We start from the raw sequence: 20,454 nt of genomic DNA, 5'->3' as shown, positions 1-20,454 counted from the left end.
GCAAGCACTTAGCTCCTGTTGAAGTCATTAGTCTTTAAACAGGCACCCAGAGCCTCAATACTGGGAAGGAGTGGAAAAGACATGGAACATCTGAAGCACAATCTAGGTTTTAGCGTTGCTAGATTTTCCTCCAGTTAAATGCTCTTATTTTTGTGATTTGTTTCAGCGTGGTTTTGCAGTTGTAGCTGCCATCTGCAGGCTTCAGATTTTCCGATGGAAAACCCGTCCTTTGTTGCTCCACCGCTGTGCAAAGGCTGCAACAGCCGCATCGACCCCTTCTGTCCTCAGGGATCACAGACGCAGGGGCACGAGGACACACATTTCCTACGCGAGAAATTGGCTCCGGGGTTTTTATTTTCCCCCTTAGGTCTCTGGCTACTGTTTATGATCACCCTGAGGGGATACGAAAGGGTTAGGGAGAGAAAGCAGCTCCAGGGTTTGACAGCCTGGAAGAGGGTTATGACACGGTTTAGCTGGTGCTGGTGTTATATAAATGTATATGTGATAAATAGCATTTAATGACTATGAGAAATGGCTTCTAGCATTTGCCAATAAATTTGCAATTTACTGGATTTATGAAAGACCTTGACAAAATTCCTAAACAAACTTTTTCCTTTACTATATACTCATGTATTTATGATTAAGAGATTTGTGTTTTTCCCAGTGAAGGCAGTGGTGCTAGTATGTTCCTCAAAGTGAAAGTGGTCTAGTTTATTTAAGCAAGAAGGAGTTTAAGTGGAAATGAGCCGCAGAAATGTGTGCCACTTGTCTAAAACAAACATGGTTTAGGCTTTTTGTTATAAGTGACATCTATTATTACATTTTTAAGTAGGTCTTTGTTAGTAAGCATTTGCAAGTACGTTTGATCAGATGAAAAGATATTTATATTAATAAACCAGAATGTTCTTTTCATATAAGGACCTGCACCTATGCCAACTATAGTTAGTTGGGAATTTGCAACTGAACCAATACAAGTCCCTAAAAAAGTACTGTCAGCATTGTTTATTTACATGACATGTTTTCTGCACAGCCATTTTAGACATTACGTATGGTCTTCTGAGGATCTTTAGACCATCTGTTTCATAGAACTAAGTAAATAGAGTGGATGATTAATAACATTGAGACCTGATCTAGACTAGACATTAGAAGTTATATCAATTTTGAAAGTTATATCAGTGAGAGACACATGAGTATCTTCTCAGTGTAGGAGGCGTGCTTGCAAGTTTGTTCTTGCTGCAATCACTATATCAATTTCTTGATGTTTAAGGGATTCCCAGTTCACTTTTCTCCCTCTGAAGGATTCCGGGGATATATAAAGAAAAATAAAACCAGACTTGTATAAGCATAAATCAATTTATCCCCCATTTAATAGTTCTAGAGAACAAAGAGTGGTGCTTGCAAGAGCTTAAGACAGTGTTTAGAAATGTCCTGTTTTTTTAAGTTTTACTTTAAGTTTTGTTTATTGAGGGAATTCCAGACTTATCTTACTGCACATTGGTTGTGATGAATGCAGGTGCAGTTGCAGCTTGGCTTTCAGCCAGAGGTGGAAGTTTATTAGGGAACATTGATTCCCTGGCTGAACATTAAATTTGTGGTTGCTGCATTGAAAATATTCTTCATTAAATGTGTAATTGAAGGAGCTTATTATTGCTGTTGTTATCTGTCTGCTGACCTTAGCTGAGACTAGACTGTTCGCTTAATACACTGAGCATAGGAAAATGCCACACATGGAAGAGTCTCTGAGAGGGATGGAGACAGTATCCCTTGAGCTAGAAATCATTTCTTTCCACTATTTCTTGACTATTTTTCTCTAGCCTCTGTGAATTTCTGTTGGGGCCAGGTACAGTCTGGGCACTGATGATCTGCATCACCACCTCTATCTTCAGAGGACTGAAATGGGCAGAAAATTTTTCAGTTTCTTCACTAACATAACTTAGGGAAAAGTCCGTCAACTGTAATTTCAGATCATGAAGGTGACTGCATCCAGCAAGTTCTTCATGACTTTCTGGGGTTTACATTTTGCAAGATGAATTAGAAATATTTGGGTTTGTTTTCATATTATTTCTAGGAATAAATGTCAGAGAAGGCTGGAGGTTGAATACTTATAATACTGCCAAAACCTAAACAAAATTACTGAGTTTCATTTTACATTTTAAATTGAATTAAAAAGAAAAATACCTTCATAATTTACCTTATATCATAGTCATTGGGGCATTTCTGTAAAGGGGAATATCATAGTATTTTTAATCACATGTAGTTTCAATTTAGTCTACTTACATTTTTAATATTCAACTTTAAAGAGGTCTGTCTGCACATAGACTTCTTGATGTGTCTATTCACGTAAGAGGCTTTCCCCCCTCCTCCATTACACCATTTCTTTTTCTTTTCATGGTTGAACTTCCTTCTTTTTGGCCAGTAGCCATAGGCAGTCAAGATGATGTCTCCCAAGAGCTCACACCACAGGGCATCGGTTATTCAAGGCCAAGGTTTTACGTATAGCCATGAGCTTTACTCAAGGCTCCTTTCATAATACTTCCTTAATAATGATGGCTGATGAGTATATCTCTTCTGAGGACTTTCTGTGAAGGCGATGTTTATACAGCCAAGACAGCAGATTGCTGATAAATCAAAGAATCCAAGTTTTTCTCTCGGGGTGGACTAAAAGTACCATCTCTGGAGCACAAATGTTGCTCTAAGCTTTTTCGCTGTCAGCTGCAATGTGAGTGCTCATTAGTGTTTGAGGTGCCTCACCTTAATGCTGTAATGACTACTAATTCTCTGTTTATGAGCTGCTGCTGCCACCTATTTTTATGATACCGAAGAAAGTATATACCCTCTGTTAATATCTACTCATGGTATTAAGCCTTCATTTTTTACAGATTAATGACAAAAACAAACTGTTAAACCAAGCTAAGGAAAGATATACACACTGAGAAATTCTGCCTTTTCCTAAAACACTGCTACACATCATCTGGGAGAGCTGAAATCTCCTCTCTTAGTAAAATGCCAGCTTTTGATTGGAACTGGCTATTTTAATTACTAAAAAATGAGGAAAAGAATGTAATGGTCCAAGGACACAAACATGCCTCCTAGATTAATTTTCTTGAGAAACTTTCATAGCTATGTTTATTTACAATGGTATTTATCTTTTAAAATCACATGAGAGTTGCTCGAGAACAAAAACTTGTGTAAAATGGTAACCACAACATGCTGGGTTGGCCGTACAAGCCTAGCTAAGTGCAAGAACCTTTCATCTTTCCAGCAAGAAGTACCTCAAGATGAGCAGTTGTGCTGATACTACAGCCACTGACCTTATTTTTCTTCAGCACAGCTACCACGTGTTTGGCCTTTTTGCCACCAGGAAGCTCTTTTTAATCGTGTCGTTTGTAGCAGTCACGTAGGGGATTATTTTCTGCTTCATACTGCTTCACAAACATTATCTCGTGGAACTGGCCGTCTGTTGCAGCAGGAATGGTGTTGTACAGATCTTTTCTGGGGTCTGTGTGAACTCAGAAATAATTAATCACAAGAAACAAATGGGAGTGGTCCATCTGTCCTACTGCAAAAGAAGGTGTTGCGTTTTCTCCCAAGCTATGCAAAGCCATCACCCTGCCTGGCTTTGAGTTTCTGTGCTGTTTAGTTAAGTACTGAAGTGTTGCCTGCCTTCTGTTTCTTATGGCTCTTACTCAGCTGTGGAAAGAAATATCAAGTAATGTAACCACTTTCTTCCAAATCTGGGGCCAGAGTCTCAGCTGGTGTAAGTCAGCAGAGCTCCACTGACATTATTAGTGCTCCAGTGATTCACACCAGCTGTGGATCTGGTCTTCTGTCTCAATTTATGAAGGGCTTGAACTAAATGTCAGGAAATATGAAATGATCTCTTATAGTCAGCAGTTCTCCAGATGTGTTAATGGAGTTTAAGTTTACCAAAAAGCAAGACTTCAAAAAGTGATCCAACAGAAGAATAAACTTTCAAGAAGAATGCCTTACTTACAGGCTTTTTGGCAAGAAAGGACTATACAATTCACTGCAATTTAAAGAAATTCACTCAGTTATGCATCAGGATATGGTAATACAACTTCAGTGAGAATCCAAGATTCAAAATAATTTCACAGCACAAAGCAAGCTGTTGGCATTCAGTGGATAACTGCCATGCAAATAGCATCAAGTCTTTAAACCAAAATTAAGTTGCTTATGAACCTCTTGTAAAGAGGCTAATGCTTCCACTTCGCAAGTGTAGTTGGGTTTATTCACAGTCATGGTATTACAGCTTTTGGAGATTAAATGAGGACCACGTTGTTACAAGAACACAGAAGCTTAATAGCTTTAGCTGTGTATGTTAAAACTCAACAGTGATTTGGATTATAGATATGATCTCATGTATAGTGTTGAAAACAGTTGTTTTAGCCAATGAGGATAAAATTGTCATTGACATTGCTTAAGCACTGTCAGATTTACTTTTCAAAATCAGAACATGCTGGAATAGGTGCAATCTGAAAGTCAACAAATGTGGGGTCTCAGAAGTCTTTTATTCTTATATGCCTATACAGCATATGAGCATATGCTCTAAATAAAACTTCCAGTACCTGAAATAGCCTATGGTGGTACAGAGGTCTTCACAGCCTAATTTATTTGCTGATGAGACCTTTCAGAATTAATAAAATGATCAGCATGTGGCTCCATACTGTGATTTACATACGTTCTCACTTGAGACAGACCTAGAAAGGTAAAAGAACAATACACCTTCAATAAGTAAATTTGAGTGTAATGCTGTGTTGCGGTATGCTACCTATATGTTAAAAAAATAATTAGGGTACAAATAAGTTGGTGGCTAACAACCAGAATGGAATGATCTGATCCTGCTGACCAGCGGTCATTGGCTAAGGGTCCAGTTCTGGCAGGTTTGTTTCACAGTCAGTTCAAGTGACTTTTGATGAGACACACATCTTGTTAGGTGTCACTGCATACCAAAAGAAAAAAAAATGGTTGGGCACAATTTATTCAGACCTGAAGAAAAGCATTTTGGAAGAGTTTGCTGAGAAAGCTGGTTAGACTTCCAGAGAAAGTAATTATCATAATCTGGATATACCAACGCGTTGAATGTAAAGTGGTTTGCAGAACTGGAGTGATGGATAGAGTGGTGAGGAAAACCTTCTGAATTCTGGAGAGCTCTTAGGAAGTGACAGCACCCAAGACTCAGCATTTACTGGGGTTTTGCTGATTTCCAAGGAACACAGGGCACTCCACCCTGAAATGAAAATCCTTCCCTGGGTCCACAGCAGGAAACATTATAGTGAGAGCTCTGAACCTCCGAGGGCTTGACAAACTTGAAGTGTGAGAGGCTATGAATCGTGCAGTGGTGGGGGTCTTAGGAAGCTCATTGCATTTTGAAGGTTGCAGTGTTTTATAAAAAATTATTCTCCCTAGAGGTTTCTGGTAGAAGTTCTGGCAATCTTGTTTCTGAATCTGTTTGAAACCTAATTTGAAAAGAAAAAAAGTTACAGAATTTCACTAACTATATTGGCTCTACAGCGGTTGAAGGCAAATGCTTGGATTAGTCTGAAAATTAAGATTGCTTTTGGATGCCTCATTGCACTAAGCCCTCATAGGGCAGCATTTGAGAGTAACACTTTCCATCACTTCTGTCTAATTCTTCCCATCCTGGTGGCTTATATGTTGGCCCTGGTAATATATGAATTTTTCACCTTCTGTCAGGATTACACCAGTGGAATATACCTGGGCATGAAGCCATCAATCCTTATGAAATTCCAACCAGTCCAAAGTCCTACAATACAAGCACATCAGGTCTGCTCCCTGCTTCCTACACCAATTCCCTACAGCATACTGAGCCAAGATTAAGAGATTATGTCTTATTTTCAAAGCAGCTAGTGATATTGACATGGAATATGTTGTCACTGAAAACACCTGTATCAGTGGTCAATAATTCTCCTCTTAAAGCTTTCAGAAGTTGTCTCCGCAGGATTCAAAGACTTTTCATGGATTCAGCCTATACATATAAGATTAATTCCTATAGGGATCAGAAGCTGTTGCAAATGCCACTGTTTTTTGAAACAAAAGATACCTTGCCTTCCCAGGCATAAGCGCAGAGCTGCCTATACCAGAATGGTGTCTCAGAGGGAGAGGAGAAAGAGTGAACATGGGGCTTTGGCAAACACCAGGAGCTCGTATAGCCAAGAGTCACTTACATGATCTACATTGATAAGGACATTCAAAGGAGTCCTAAACAGGCCTGACTGATGCAAAGTAGCATTTGTTCAATGTAATAGATGTCTGCTTAAGGCGTGATGTTTTCAGGTAGGACTCCGTGGTGTCCAGCTATCTGAGGGCAAACCCACACCTCAGCATACACATACAGAGTCCTTCTATTTGCATACATTTATAGCAAATGTAAACATAACATAGGTACAGGGGAAGGCCAGGGACCTTTGAGACAACTCAGCCTGATTCTTCATATGCCTCCATGTCAAACTGATGACAACAGACATATACTTAGCACCAGTGAAAAAGTAACGAGCATCTAGCAGAGCATCATCCTGCGCAGTAGTAGAAAAGCAGGTCTTTTGTATGTTTTCTGCACTAGTTCTCCTCTTTCTAGCTCTCCATGTGGAAATTGTGGGTGAAATGGTCATTCTCAGGGTCCTAGAAAATGTAAAGAAATAGCTGAAACCTTGACATTTATAAGCTGAATTTCATTTGTTTTGCCATAGCCATCTCAGCAAGTAATTAGGCCTTAACAAAAAGCACTTTTCTCTTACATGTAACCTTAACAAAAAGCTCAAAATACACTATTAAATGGTTACCTTGGCAGTGTATATGGTGTATATGTTGGAATTGTTTATATCTGTATCTAAATTTGTTTCAAATCTCTTTGCTTTGTATTTCCAGACCTGATCTGGCCTCAGAGAGGGCATCGGGCAAGCATTCCCCAGATGTGATGTCTCTCGAAACACTGGAAAACACCTGTAAGCTGGAGGACCTCTTTGATGACATCTAGCTATGTGAGGGCTGAGAAATTGAGAGATTGGTGCTTCTAATGGAGATAAGCAATAAAATGTTACGACACTGAGCAAAATCTTTACTCTATGATAGTATTCGATGGCATATTGCTCTAATCCTCTTGCGCTGCACTTGCCCCATTTGTCAGTACGCGATTGTAGACCCTTGGCCTGCTTGGCTTGATCTGTGATGGCCTTGAAATCAGTTTAGCCTCTGTGTAGACCTTTTATCATGCGTATATGGGGAACGAGAACACCATCATAGCGTTTTTATGTCCTAACAGCCTGCGGCTGCTGATTGTATCCAGGATGAACTGGTTTCCAGATGTCCCCAGAGAATAAGTCAGATGTAAAGAAGATTAAGGCTACCATTGTACTTACCTTATATACTGCCCCTTTCTTGAGAAGCTCAGCTTAGATGTTGTCTGGCTAAATAGTCTTCAGGTTTGATTGAGATACAGCTTCCTGAACTATGAGTTTAGAATTATATCTTCTGATGTGAAGCATCCAAAGAAGCTACCTTTCACTTTTTACTTGAAGGTTCTCTGCGGCATTATGCATTGTAAGGTATTCTTGCTTTTGGGAGTAAAGTGCTTAGAAAGTCAATATTGACTCTGTTCATGGGTAGAAACCCATAGCCTTTAAAATTGTCATTTTTGATACTTTGTGATTTTCTTAAGGCGATTTCTAAAAAAATAAAATGTATTCTAAAAATGCATCAGTTTTGTTTTTATTTGCTTAGAAACTCTATGAGTAAAGGGACTAGTTAGCAGAGTGTGGTAATGCATGACCTTTTCCTGCCCAAAGCTGATGCATTCATATTAAGGCTTCATCAAAGAAAAAGCGACATGTACAGAACTAAGCACGCACGTCAGGTTTCTGCTTTGCAATTTTAAGAGCCTGAATCAATTCTCATTTAAGATGATGGAGCCAGTTCTGTCTCAGAAAGGATGTGATCCAGCAAGGGTTTTAAACGTGAGTAATCCCATCAAAGTCAGCAGGACTATGCAGCATAGTCCTGCTTCTGTGCTCTATCACTTGCAATGGTCCATAGAAGCCACTTGTATTTTTTAAATGGCAGCTTACTTAGGCCCTGATTCTGCCAAAATTCAATCCTATGCTTAACTAAAAGCATCCGTGTCCGTATTTGCAGGATCAGGGCCTCATTTAAGAACCTACATGAGGATCTGGGAATATTATATTTGAGCTTTCCTTTCTGAAAAACATGGTCACAGCACTTTAAATTCACAAAGGGCTTTGGGACAATGTTATAAATCACACAGTAAAAACATGAATGGCCAAAATGTTTTTCTTGCTACAAAGGCTTTGTGCCTGAGAAATGACAGGACCACAAAAGACCTATTCATACGCCCATTCATAGACGTTGCCTGATTTAAAATCTTCCAGGGCTGATCTGACAATGGTTTCAGCAAAAGCTTGTATATAGTTTCAGTTTTAATGTGAAAATGTTCCATGACTTAACCCGAAATGCAAAAGCTTGGTTTAATTGCGCCTGCAGCAGAAAATGAAGGTAAATGGGGCTGAACATCCCGCGAAACTCTGCTTTCAAGAAACTGTTGGTTTCTAATAGTAAAATGTTGTTATATAAATAGGAAATGTTACACACAGTTGGCAGATGTAATAAAGTCTGTCAGAATATTTATTCTTTTCTTTTTCTTTGAGGTTTATAGAATCAAGCCAGGAGTTGAGCAGAAAATTACGTGATGGTGGATACATACCTTGGACTGTGTGAGCACAGGTGTGTCCTCTAGTTAGGGTAGCCATGGTAGTGAGCCAGTTTCCAGCCAGCTGAGACTGTTCATATACACAGTGACACCTCCTCTCCCCTCAAAGCCAACTTACAATATGTCAGTCTCCACAAGCAGTGAGAAGTGTTAGTGAAATGCTTGTTTTTGAATATTTATGTGAGAAACTATTGCTTTTCTGCTGATAAGGTTCCATTTTCCAGTAGACTTTGAAGAGGAAAGACCCACCAAAATGAGCACAAGTTATTTGTGAGAGCAGAGGTAGTATTGCAAAAGCTGCAGAAAATCAGTGAAACTTCTTTATGATGCGTATTTGCCCATAAGAAGTGGGGACATCCACTTTATCCTCAAACTCATTCATCCCAATGAATTGACATAGACCCAATGGCCTTCGTTGACCAAGCCAAGTAAAATCTCTTTCAAACTAACCTGTGATGTTTGGGAAGGGAACTCAGTAATAACACTTCATAACATATTTTTTAAAAAACCTATTAAATTAATATGATACTCAGAGCTGCTTGGTTAAGTCTCGGAGTAAAGCTGGGGTCTTGGCTATCCCCCCATGCCAATGGAGTTCCTGCTGCAGGGGCTTTCGAAAGCTTACAGAGCAGAAGGGTTCCCTTGTGAGTCAATAGACAGTGCTCCTATTCATATATCGAATATAATGTTCACCTATTTCACAATGGCATAACATCTAGTTTATGTTCACGCTGTGATCCACTATAATCCTTGGATTCTTCCACACAGAGTTACCGGGTAATCACTTGTTTTTCCATTCTGTGTTTGTGCAGCTGACTATTCCCACATGGATTTAGTAACTGGCATTTAACCGTATTGACTCGCATCCATATTGACTTGCATCCCATTTTTGCGGCTGATTTATCTAGTTTGTCAGGATGATTATGAACGCTCATTATTCCTCAATTTAGTATTGTGGGTGATTGTAGTAAGTTCGTTCTCCATTGCTAACATCCAGACCATTAATGAAAACATTGAACAGTTCTGGACTTACGCCTCACTCCATTCATCCTTCTATTTAGTAGAGCTACTAAACTTAGACTTATTTTATGAGCATGGTTTTCTAACTCACCTTTTGGAAGACCATGTTTTGCAGGCATGCCTATAAAACCGTCACATGAAATAGCTTGACATGAGATGTCAGTCAATTGCTTCTCCCCTGTCCGGAATATTTTAGTGGTGACAGAAGACAAAATAGAGAAACATGCCCACAAATGGTTTTTCAAGACAGGAAATTAACCAAAGTTAGGAAACACAGATCAAATTTCAAAGGCCATCCTTAATTAATGCCTCTCTTTGATATTACTCTGCAAATGATTTCCCAGGTAAATTTTTTCTTCAGTTTAAACTATACTTTTGGGAAAGATAAAACATGTAGTTGTTCTACAGACGGAAAGCTATGCTGTCTTTCATTAAAGGTTTAGACTCGTCTACAGTTTTCTACTTTTAATGTAACTGCTTAAACAGAATGTATGTTTTTATGCATAATAACTTGTCATTTGAGGTCTGGGTTTATCCAGCAAATCTTTTAGTTCAAAAAGAGTTACAATATTTTTTTCAAGAGAGGAGAAAATAGTTCGGAACTAAAACACTCTCTTTTCTTGAGGAAGTGCTGTATAAATTATTGCCTATGGGATGAAAATATTATTTTGATTTTCAGATAATGTTTTGGCAATCTGTATCATTATTTTAACTACTTTCTCCCTATTCCCAAAAGTAGACACTCACGTGTATTAGGTATATTGTTCTTCCTTGCTTTGTACCTGTAGCGTATAAATGATTGTGTGTATAAACATGATTCCCTGGAAATGTTTAGTACAGTCTAGCTAGCTTTGACAACTTCTGCAGTTTGATCTAGCAGCCTGGAGGTACTTGAGGAAAGAAGAAGCCTTTACTCATGGGAATTCAGATGCTGCTAAATGTTTAAGGTAAAGCTGTTTTTTTTTACTGGCTTGCCATCTGTTTTGTGGGAAATGTAAAATGTGGGAACAGTGAAGTAAGAATGGTAGGAAAACAAGGCAATAAAAACATGTCCAGACTGCTTAGAGACGGAAGGTAATATATTTGAACATCTTCTGAGTGATAGTAATTTAGAAAAATGTGCCAGGAGCTGGTTATCCTACTGAAAGAGGGGCAGGTAGGAGAGGGTTTCCATCTTCCTCTTGTCTCCAGTAATGCATCAATCCTGTCATCGGGGGTTAGTACCGCTTTTCTGCTAAACACTTTTCTGCTCTAATTTTATTCTAATTCCCTTCTATCAAATCTTTTTCCTAATTTCCTTTTGGCCAACTCTCACCCTCCTTGTCATTTATTTTCCATATAACATTGGTCAACATCTGAATTTTCATCCTTCTCTGACCATTAAATTTTTTCCCTGCTATTATAATGACACTCCAAAATCAATTTAATTCATAAATCTATCAATATTAATCTGCTATTATTAGGAAAAGTAAACACTGTATATTTTTAAAAACAACACTATCCAAAAGGAGAATTCCAAGCTGAAAGAAGACTATTTCTGGAGGTCCTTAGGGATAAGTCTTGGGACCAATCTCATTCAGAATTTTCACTGGTGGCTTTGGCACAAAAAGTAGGAACTCCAATGAAACCTGTTGGTGATGGTATCTGGGAAGTCTTATGAGAAATAGCTGTTTCTTTTTTGAAGGAAAAGCAGCCGCCACCTTTAAACGACACATGAGTAGGGCATGCGGGATTAGAAGCTTCTGCTGGGTGTTGTATCATGGAGATTTGTATGCCTGTTCAGAGAGGGAAAAATCATGGAGGGGGGGAAGAGTGAAGTAGTGAAAAACCAAGGGCATGCCTGGGAAAAGCTCTGAGAGTCCAGCCTGAGAGAGCGAGAGAAAGCATGTGAGAGATGGCAAGACAGAGGAAAAAAAAAAATGAGCGCACTTTTGGCCTAAATATTGACTGGAACAGGGGATGAGAACTGTGCAGAGACACTTGACCCTGTTTATTTCATTCTGTTTGGGAAACAGGATTGAAGCAGATGCCTGGCATTGTCTGATCTTGCCTGCTAATCCTGCTGGTCAGAGGGGACAACAATAACCAGAAATTGCTTTTTTGGCCAGAGTTCTCAGGTCTTGTCAAATGGCTATAGCCGCCTTAATGTCACCCGAGGTGAGTTGTTTGTTAATGCCCTGGAGAAAAAGGATGACCATTCTGTTTTCAGGTTACTTCTTGGGGAGGAAGGACAGCTCTGTTTTGGTTTTTTATGGCTCTTTTTGTCTTGTGCAGAAATGTTTAACTGAAGAACATCTTACCATCAAGCCTGCAACGTAACAGGGTCACAGGACAGTTGAGGTCAGAAGGGGAGTAGGAAGATCATCTAGTCCAATGCTGAAGAGAAAAGGTAACCATAGCAAGTTACTCACACTGTGCCCAGTTGTTATTTAGTAAACAGGGAATAAATTTCATCTGCATCTTCCAAAAAGCTTTGATATAAATAGCAGTTCTGAATGTAAATCACTCCGCCTGCTATGACTTTATGAAACTTTCTGCAGCAGTAATGAATGCTGCAGTCCCATCCCACCGCAAGCGTCTCTCTGTCTTCAGTGCTTCTGTGTACCCAAGGTGCTGTAAAGGTTTTCTTCTGAGTCTTAGCTTTATGCATCTGCTGAGACTTAAACCAGCTGGTCCTAGCATGAGTAGTGTTCACATTTAAGAAACAAATACATTAAACCATTTTACTATTTAAGCTGAAAACTGCTGTCCTTATCCTGTTTCTGAAGGTCCTCTCACACAGAGAGCTGTCGTTTGAGAGACTGAGAGGAATATCTGATGGGAAGATCTAGGTCCAGAGGTAGACGTCCACTCTAGTACTTTCTGAAGGGCATGAAGGTACATATTTAATTATTTGTTTTTATGCAACTACTATTGTTATAGTATTCATTATGTAGTAGTCACCACTACAGCATGAAGTACCTATGTTGCTCTGGGTAAATGTCACATTATCCTTCTTTTCCTACTTAATTAAATACCACTTGGAAGTCCTGCCTCATTTCTAGTGCGTGGTTCTGATTCACATTGGTTGAGTGTGACCCCTGGATTAGATTTAATCCAACCGTCTACCCCCATTTTCTCATGTAGCCCAGGTGATTTTAAAAATTAATTTTAATTTTAAGAAAAAGCCAGAGTTCTAAGCAGAAAAGGCCAGAGATAAGTTGCACACCATCGTCCAGGCTCACCTCCAGACTGCTTGGGCCATGTAAAACATAAAAAGGTAGTAAAATACATTTACAAGACTATTCACAAGCCCAGTAAGGACAGCTGATTCCAGAGGGAGATTAAAATCACTGCCCAGAACCACTTAAATTTAACACTATTCTCATTGTCAAGTGAGAAGGAAAGAAAACAACTAAGGCACAGCTTTGCTAACGCTTCCTCAGTGCTTGGCTCTTACTAATGCTTTAAAATGCAAAGGAAAACCTGTGTCATGAATGGCAAAAACTGGCAATGGCAAAGCCCGACTCTGTTAAGTCACCTCATCCCCCTTCTGACACACTTGTGGGGAGAAACTCCAACATTGTGCCCAGAGGCGTTGGTTGGAGAGGTGAGGCACAGGTGGAGCTTGGGAAGGACGAGAGCACAGTTCCTCCTGCGGTACTGGAGCTGCTCAGCCACCCCATGCTGCAGCCCAAGGTGGCTCCTGCGGTGAGCCCAGGAACACTGAGCACAACCGATCAGCTGAACGTAGTAGCCCAAATGATGAGAAGCTGCTACATGGGAAGGATGTAAGAGAGTGAAAAACTCTCTGGGCTGCATTAAAATGTACGAGTTGAGATGTTCAGCCTAAGACAGCCACCCCGGCTCCTTCTGCAGTGAGGAAAAGTTGGGTATCTTCAGCTTACCTATCTTGGGATGAGATTACTTGCTCCCAGGTGATGATACCCCTCTCTTTCTCCGTGAGTGCTGAGGGAATATATAGGTGGCAAACGTTGAAGTTTGTGGCTGCTCGAAGCTGGGTAGATGACCATGGCTGGCTCGATAGCCACCGTGGTTGTGGCTTCTGCACTCCCGAGGGCGATGGCGTGGTTCAGAGAACCTGACATACAGTGTTACCAGACCCTTTCAAGGTGGTGGGCAAAAGAAGCCATAACACCCAACGATGTGACTGTAGGCACTCTGAATGTGGTCTGTTGTGTTTCACCTGGGCACAGCTGACGCCCAGCCCCGCAAGCCCTGCTCCTGCAGCACTTATGGAAAGGCACGGTCTCCTGCTGCCCTCGCTGGTGCTTGTTCCTCGTGTATCATGCAGGTATCAAGCAAAGCCACCTCCAAGAGGAAGCTGACTTTTCAGTTTTTGTTTTCAAGGACACTGGAAGAGCTTTTATGCCACAAAGAATTCAGGAGACAGAGAAGAAAAGAAATATGTATATTAAATAGTAATTAAAAATAAATATATAAAAATATTAAATACTGTGATCAAGCACAAATCCTTCTGCTATGACACAGATTAATTTGTTTGGGATTCTTGACTTTTTGGGTAATTCAGAGACCTGTCTGATGAGTTTCTCACATCATCCAGGTGAACTTTTTTTCTACGTTTCACTTCTTGCTATATTAGGAAAGGAAGTACTAGCAATATTCTCCAGCACCATGGTTAATTTTCCTTCATATGGAGGGATGAAGTTAATCTTTATCCTTTCCGGTAACCTGCTGGAGAAGCTGCTGGCAGCCCTGGAGTGCACCCTGATCTAAATACCATTTGCTCCATCCCTCCTAGCCTCCATCTTGCAGCCATACCCAGAAAACCTTACAACCTGTCCTGAGCCCAAAGGGCATTTATGAGTATGTTCAACCTGAAACGCTGCCAGGAGGTAGCTTCTCGGTGCCAAGCACAACTGCTCCAGCACTTGAGGTTCAGCAAGGCAGGGTCCCATTAAATGTGGTGCGGTCCAGCTTTCTCCACTGCACTCAGGCATCGTCCAGAGCATCCCTTGGAGCTGCTGGCACACGCGAGGCGGTCGGGGCTGGCACGCAGGTAGTGCAAACTCCTTCTGTGAGGGGAGTGGTCAGAGCAGAAAGGATCCTACATTCGTACTAGCTGCTGTAAGTTTACTTTGGAAAATCAAAACCTCATTAGACATTGTCTGCAGGGAACTTTTACCAGACATGTTGAAGTAAAGTTCACTCCACCCTCTTTTCAACAGCTGTGGTGGAAGCCAAGTGCAAATGTTATATTAGGTGTGGATGTAGTGAGTGCAGCAGTACAACCGGTCCTCAGGAGCGGATATGTAAAGCTGAGCGCTCAGATGCCTGACACGCGTAGTAGGACCCTTATATGAAAAAACCAAGGTTCAAAACTGAGGCAAATACAGTCTGCCACATCTATACTTCTCCTGTGATGATCTCTCTACAAATGCTGGTTAATTGTTCTCTACAGCTGATGCAAGAGGCAGGTAGTAACCGTCACGTAATACGGCTGACTGAGAATGAGCGACCCATTTACCCCCAGTTCTCGAAGAAGCTGTTCACATGAGAGAGGAGAAGGCTGAGCAATGCAGAGCACCAGTCTTCTGCTCAGATCAGACCATCCCTACCTCATTTACCCAGGAGATCGCAGTATAGTGATTTTAAATTAGGGAAAAGTAAGTTAAAATACAAGATGCTATGAATCTTCCCTACTTGTGAGTTAGAGGCATGTGTTCCTGTAACACTATTTTTTCAGCAAGACAGCCTGTCCTAGGTCAGCTTTCATTCAGTGGTCATGTTCAAGGCTTGCCTTGCTAACCACGTTTCTTCTGAAGGGGGTGGCAGGTCTGTGGGAAAAGAATAGCTAAGAGTCCTTCTGAGCAGGCTTGTTGTCCTCCCCTCGTTAACCACGCAGTGTGGTGTCAGCATGGCTGATAGAGAGAAAAGCCTGTGTCCTGCTTCTTATGTCTGCGGGTATTTTAGTTTTATGACTCCATCCTTCCCACAACAGAGCCAAAAACAAAGAGATGGGAAACGAAATCAGCTGTCTGGAAGCTGTACTAATAAATATCTATAAAAATAAGATTGGATTCCCAAGAACAAAAGAGCAATTGAGACATTTAACCTAAACATCCATAATAAACTAATCAGAGCTGATTTATGATGAGAAATATTTTGTGCTGCAAAGGCACGGAGGAAGTGAAATAATTTCTGCCTAACACTTGGCCGCTTGCAGCCTGTCTCATTCCTCCTCACGCAAGCTTTGGGAAGATGTGACAAACCTCTTCATGACAAATCCCAGGAATGTTGTGTCTTCCCCTTTGACTTCAGCTGAGCTGAGCAGCCAAACTGGATCATGATTTATTGCAACTGCTCAATAATAAGATGCAGTAAGCCCAGAATAAACTGTTTTGCAATTTTTTTAATATTGATTTTGCTTTCAGTTTTGTAGGGAGGAACAAACTAGCAGTTTTCCAGCTTTGCAGCCTTCTTTCTCCAGCTGGAACTGCTGTGAGGACCTTTCCTGCTGCTATCACCAATTTTAACGGATGGTTCATCTGCCCTCAGGTCAGCTTTTTGCATCTTTTAGTAGGTGCATTTGCTTAATTACACTTGATCAGCAGTGTGTATGGGCATATGGTTGGGATTCAAGCCACCGGAGGAGGTAGGATCAGTGAAGGACTCAAGCAGGACTAGAGAGATTTATTTTTTAATGGCGTGGTTCACTCAGATCCATTCCTGACTGCTGAGAGCTGTTCCTTGTCACAAAGTTCATGGACAAACTTGCTTTCGTGTGAGCAGGGCGCGCATGGCCTGTCAGGACGGTTCACAGGATGAGTGACATGGAGTGAAGTTCCTTCTAAGGAGCGGGGGTCCATGCCATGAAACAGGCAGACTTGCTCCATGCAAGGCTCCTACAGAGGGGAAATCTCTGAAGTTAAAGTCCCCAGATTAGGCAGCTGAGACCAAAGCTTTATGCATGAAAACCACTGGCAGTGCTCAAAACAATGCGATGTGGGAGGGTGATCCTGTTTGGTTTCATCACTCCAGTTCAAGACCATAAAATGAGAAATGAAACTTAACTAGCACAAGAAGATACACAAGCCAAAAAATGAAGGATGCCGTCTCCGATTTCACAAAAGATATACCTAGGTTTCACAATAACTTCTTCATATCCTTTTCCCTTCCCCTCAGCACATCAGTTATTTTGACAGAAATACAAAAATCAGGCTAAAGTGGAGGCAGGCACGTTCTGGGCAGCTTTTACTGTTTCATACTGATTTCTGATTCCCAGCTCAGGGGAAAATGTTCAGGCTGATATTCATATCTCAGTTGGGCTGGTCTGAGGCTCTTTGTTCTCTTATTGACTGTGATTGTAACACACTCGCCCTCCCTCTCACCGGGACTGTGTTGCCAAATAGAAGTTACTCCACACCCAGCCCTGTGACTACAATTTGAATACAAAACTGTCACAAAATAAAATCCCTTTGAGGGTGTCAAAAATGTCTCAATAAATTCTAGTGACATTGATGCTTTTTCTTTATTTCCCTGGCTGGATTTTTATTTTAGCCCTTTTGTAATTAATCGCTTTCCATTGTAGCACGTAATTACTTGACAGACTTTTTTGCTAAGGAGGTCCATGAGTCAAGTCCTCACCTCACTGAGGTCAACCCCAAACCTTATACAGGCTTCAGAGAAGCAAGGATATTACCCATAGGTTTTTTAAACATATGGTACTGCATAGCTAAGATGTCAGACTAGAACCAAAACAGACAGTGGACAGGACACCTTACGGGCAGGAGGGCTCTGATGGTTAGGGTAGTACATGAAAATGGATCTCCCTTAACTGTCCCTTGGAGGAATGGGGTAGTCCTTGCTTGAGCTTTTGAAAAATGGGAGTTTGGTTTTTTTATTTACAGGAGCAAAGGCTGCAGGCTGTGGTACCTCTGGTGGCCCCAATCCTGAAGATGATTGCAGTTTAAGAGGTTGTCCCTGTCTTCCTGTTCTTTCTGCTGAGGGGTGGTCTGAGCTAGCCAGGTGTGCCAAAAACAGGACATGGGGCTTTGGATAGCATCTGAATTAAACTCACATACCTGTTTAATTGAGTATAGCTGCCCTGAATACAGAATTGGCTGAAGACCCACAAGCCTGTGCAACCAAAAACTACTTTTGCTGTAAGATCTTTGCTGGATTGTTTTGTGATCTTTCAAAATCCTGAATTTTGAATCCAGAAATACTGGGCCACATTTCAGTATTCTCTGATGTTTCCCATTCACAGAGGATATGTAAGAGGGCTGTAGCATTAACAAAAAGGGTTTGCAAGGTAGCACAAGGCGGTGGGGAATGCTAGAGGGCGTAAGTAATGAAGCATCAAACGTAGCTAAAGAAGACCTGACAAACAAACTAAAACAAACAAAAGGAAGCAGCTCTTCGTGCAACCCCTGGAGCTTGTGTCCAGAAGTCAGGGTGGATGCTAAAAGCTAAGAGAGCTCCAAGAGGAAACGTGTCAAGTGTTCTGGAAAAGGGTCACCAAATGTTGGCCCAGGAGGCTCCTGGGCTGACAGTGTCTGGGGGCTGAGAGGGTATTGCGGGAGACATATCATACCTACTAACCTGTTCCTACTTGTCTTTGAGCAACTGTTGCTTGTCACTGTAGTGGACAGGTGCTGAACTGAGCAGACCTACAGTCTGAGCTAGCAGCGACTGTTCTTATGGGTATAGCTTATTAATAGGTTGCTGTATGCCTTGCTTAGGAAGTAAAGTCGTTGCAAGAGCAAACGGGAAATTCCTACACGAACTGGTGTTGTAATGAACCCAGGAAAGGTCAGCTTACATCTGCTGAACCTTCTCAGCGCACCTCACTCCCCATCTCCTATGTGTGTAGCCCTGCTCTGCGTTAGATGGCAGCACCATATGTGATGGTCGTGTCCTTCCACCGAGGTCAGAACTGAGTCTGGCCCTGCACTAAATCATCTTCTTTTCAGCCTCCAGAGATTAAAATAATGCTTTGCAATGGTATTTGGCGCAACAAAGTGGGTTGTGTTTCAGCCATCATCATCAAATTTCCTATTCAGGTATTCAAATGTGACACTCTCAGGACACCCCATAATCACTTTTTAAATAAGGTGCATATGTTTTCAACTGCTGCAACAGAAAAGCCTTTGCTGTGCAAGTCAACATCTGGCCAGCTGTTGACATGGAGAGGTATCAATCTGTAAAGGGACATTGCTAGGCACAGGTACAACTGTGGAGCATCCTTAGGCTTCTTGTTGGTGATCAGTGGCAGAGAAATGCAGTTTCTGTTCCCAGAGCAGGAGCTGTGACCTTGCAGCTGGACAAGGTCTAACCTGCATTACAGCCTGTTGTCTACCTGTGTGCCTTCTTGTAAAACATCTTGGTCTCCACTTACTTCTCAACACATTTGCATAGTGTTGCCCTGTGTGAAAAACATTCCTTGTGTTTCAGCCTGAGAGACACATTGAACTGGCTAATTATAGTATTTGGTATCCATGGCCAAGTGCTTTTGGATTAAGGTGCAGTGTTCTCGAGATATTGTTATTACAATTGTTTGATTTGATAATAAAGAGGTAGCAACAGACCTGGTCCCAGGGAATCAGCCCCGGTAGCTGTGTGCTCCCTCCCCTCCTCTCTCTGCCAGCCACATTGCTCAATCCGTTGAGAAGACTGTTGCAGTGCAATTGCTTTGTTAGCTGTCTCCATTAACATACCAGACCCAGCCGCTTAGGGAGGAGGATTGGTCACGGTGCCTTTTTTTCCTGTTCGTATCTCACACTAGTTCATTAAAATTATGAACATGTTGTGAAATGAAAATAAAGATAATTTGGGTTTATCCGGTGTAAAACTAGCTTAGTTATGCTGAGAGAGTGGCTGTCTACATCTGTTAATTATATCCTGACAGGCCTCAGCTTGAGACTTTTAAGACATCACAGGATTTTCTGAGATCTCTTGATATAAACTTTTTTTCCTGAAGTGCAGGAACAATTGCCAGAAAAGATTTTTTTGTTCTTAAAGACGTCACCACGTTCGGTCAGTCAGTTGAGATGTGAGTTATGCTTACTCTCCATTTATCTGGCACACAGGATTTATTTTCAAAAAACCCATTGCGCTGGGTGCCAGAGCTCTCCAGTGACTAGTTCCTTTGAGAGCTGACTTGACATCAAATAGCTTTTGTGAAGGAAACCTCTCCTCTTGCTCCCCCAGAGTGGCCTTAGTTTCAGCAGCAGCAAGCATCACTTGGTGCCCTGCAGATGCTGGAGGCTAATGCTCGCCAGTTCCTCTTCTGAGATGTCTCCCTTGGTGGTGGAGCTGCTAAGTGTCCACAGTGCAGATCGCAGCTTCACTCAGTCAGCAAGGGAAGACAAAAAGGCAAAACCCATTTCTTGTTGGAGCCCCACCATGCAGGATATGTGTATTTCACCTTCGTTTTAATATCTTGTCTTTCTCTCTTAGGTCTCTTGAGCCATCCTGCTCATACAGGGTAGATCTGTTCAGTGTACTGATGATGATGGTGCTACCAGGAGCAGTGTATTGCAGATACACCTAAAGAGGGCATTGGTTTCTCTGTTACACAAGTAACTGAACCTTATACAAAACAAAGTGCTAACTTGTAACTTAGAGGAGAATCTTCAACACAGAAACTCTGGAAAATAATGTTATCTTTTACTGCTGAAAACATTTTTTTCTGGTTTGAATTTAAAAAT

The 20,454-nt window shown here is 41.3% G+C and overlaps 1 protein-coding gene across 7 annotated transcripts in view; it reads left to right on the top strand.

Annotated features, from left to right (window-relative positions):
- XRCC4 (X-ray repair cross complementing 4) overlaps positions 1–7,183 on the top strand; it is a 181,207-nt gene extending 174,024 nt beyond the window's left edge. For all 7 annotated transcript variants that reach the window (XM_075079935.1, XM_075079934.1, XM_075079938.1 and 4 more), the window contains one exon: positions 6,907–7,183. In XM_075079935.1, coding sequence (XP_074936036.1) covers positions 6,907–7,015 — 109 coding nt within the window. In that variant the 3' untranslated portion in view covers positions 7,016–7,183. The remainder of the gene's footprint in view (positions 1–6,906) is intronic.
- Positions 7,184–20,454: the final 13,271 nt, after the last annotated feature.

This window comes from Phalacrocorax aristotelis, chromosome Z (genome assembly GCF_949628215.1).
Source record: "Phalacrocorax aristotelis chromosome Z, bGulAri2.1, whole genome shotgun sequence".
In the NCBI taxonomy this organism is placed as follows: domain Eukaryota; kingdom Metazoa; phylum Chordata; class Aves; order Suliformes; family Phalacrocoracidae; genus Phalacrocorax; species Phalacrocorax aristotelis.
Note: the sequence above shows the minus strand (reverse complement) of the source record. Positions and strands in the feature narration are given on the sequence as shown.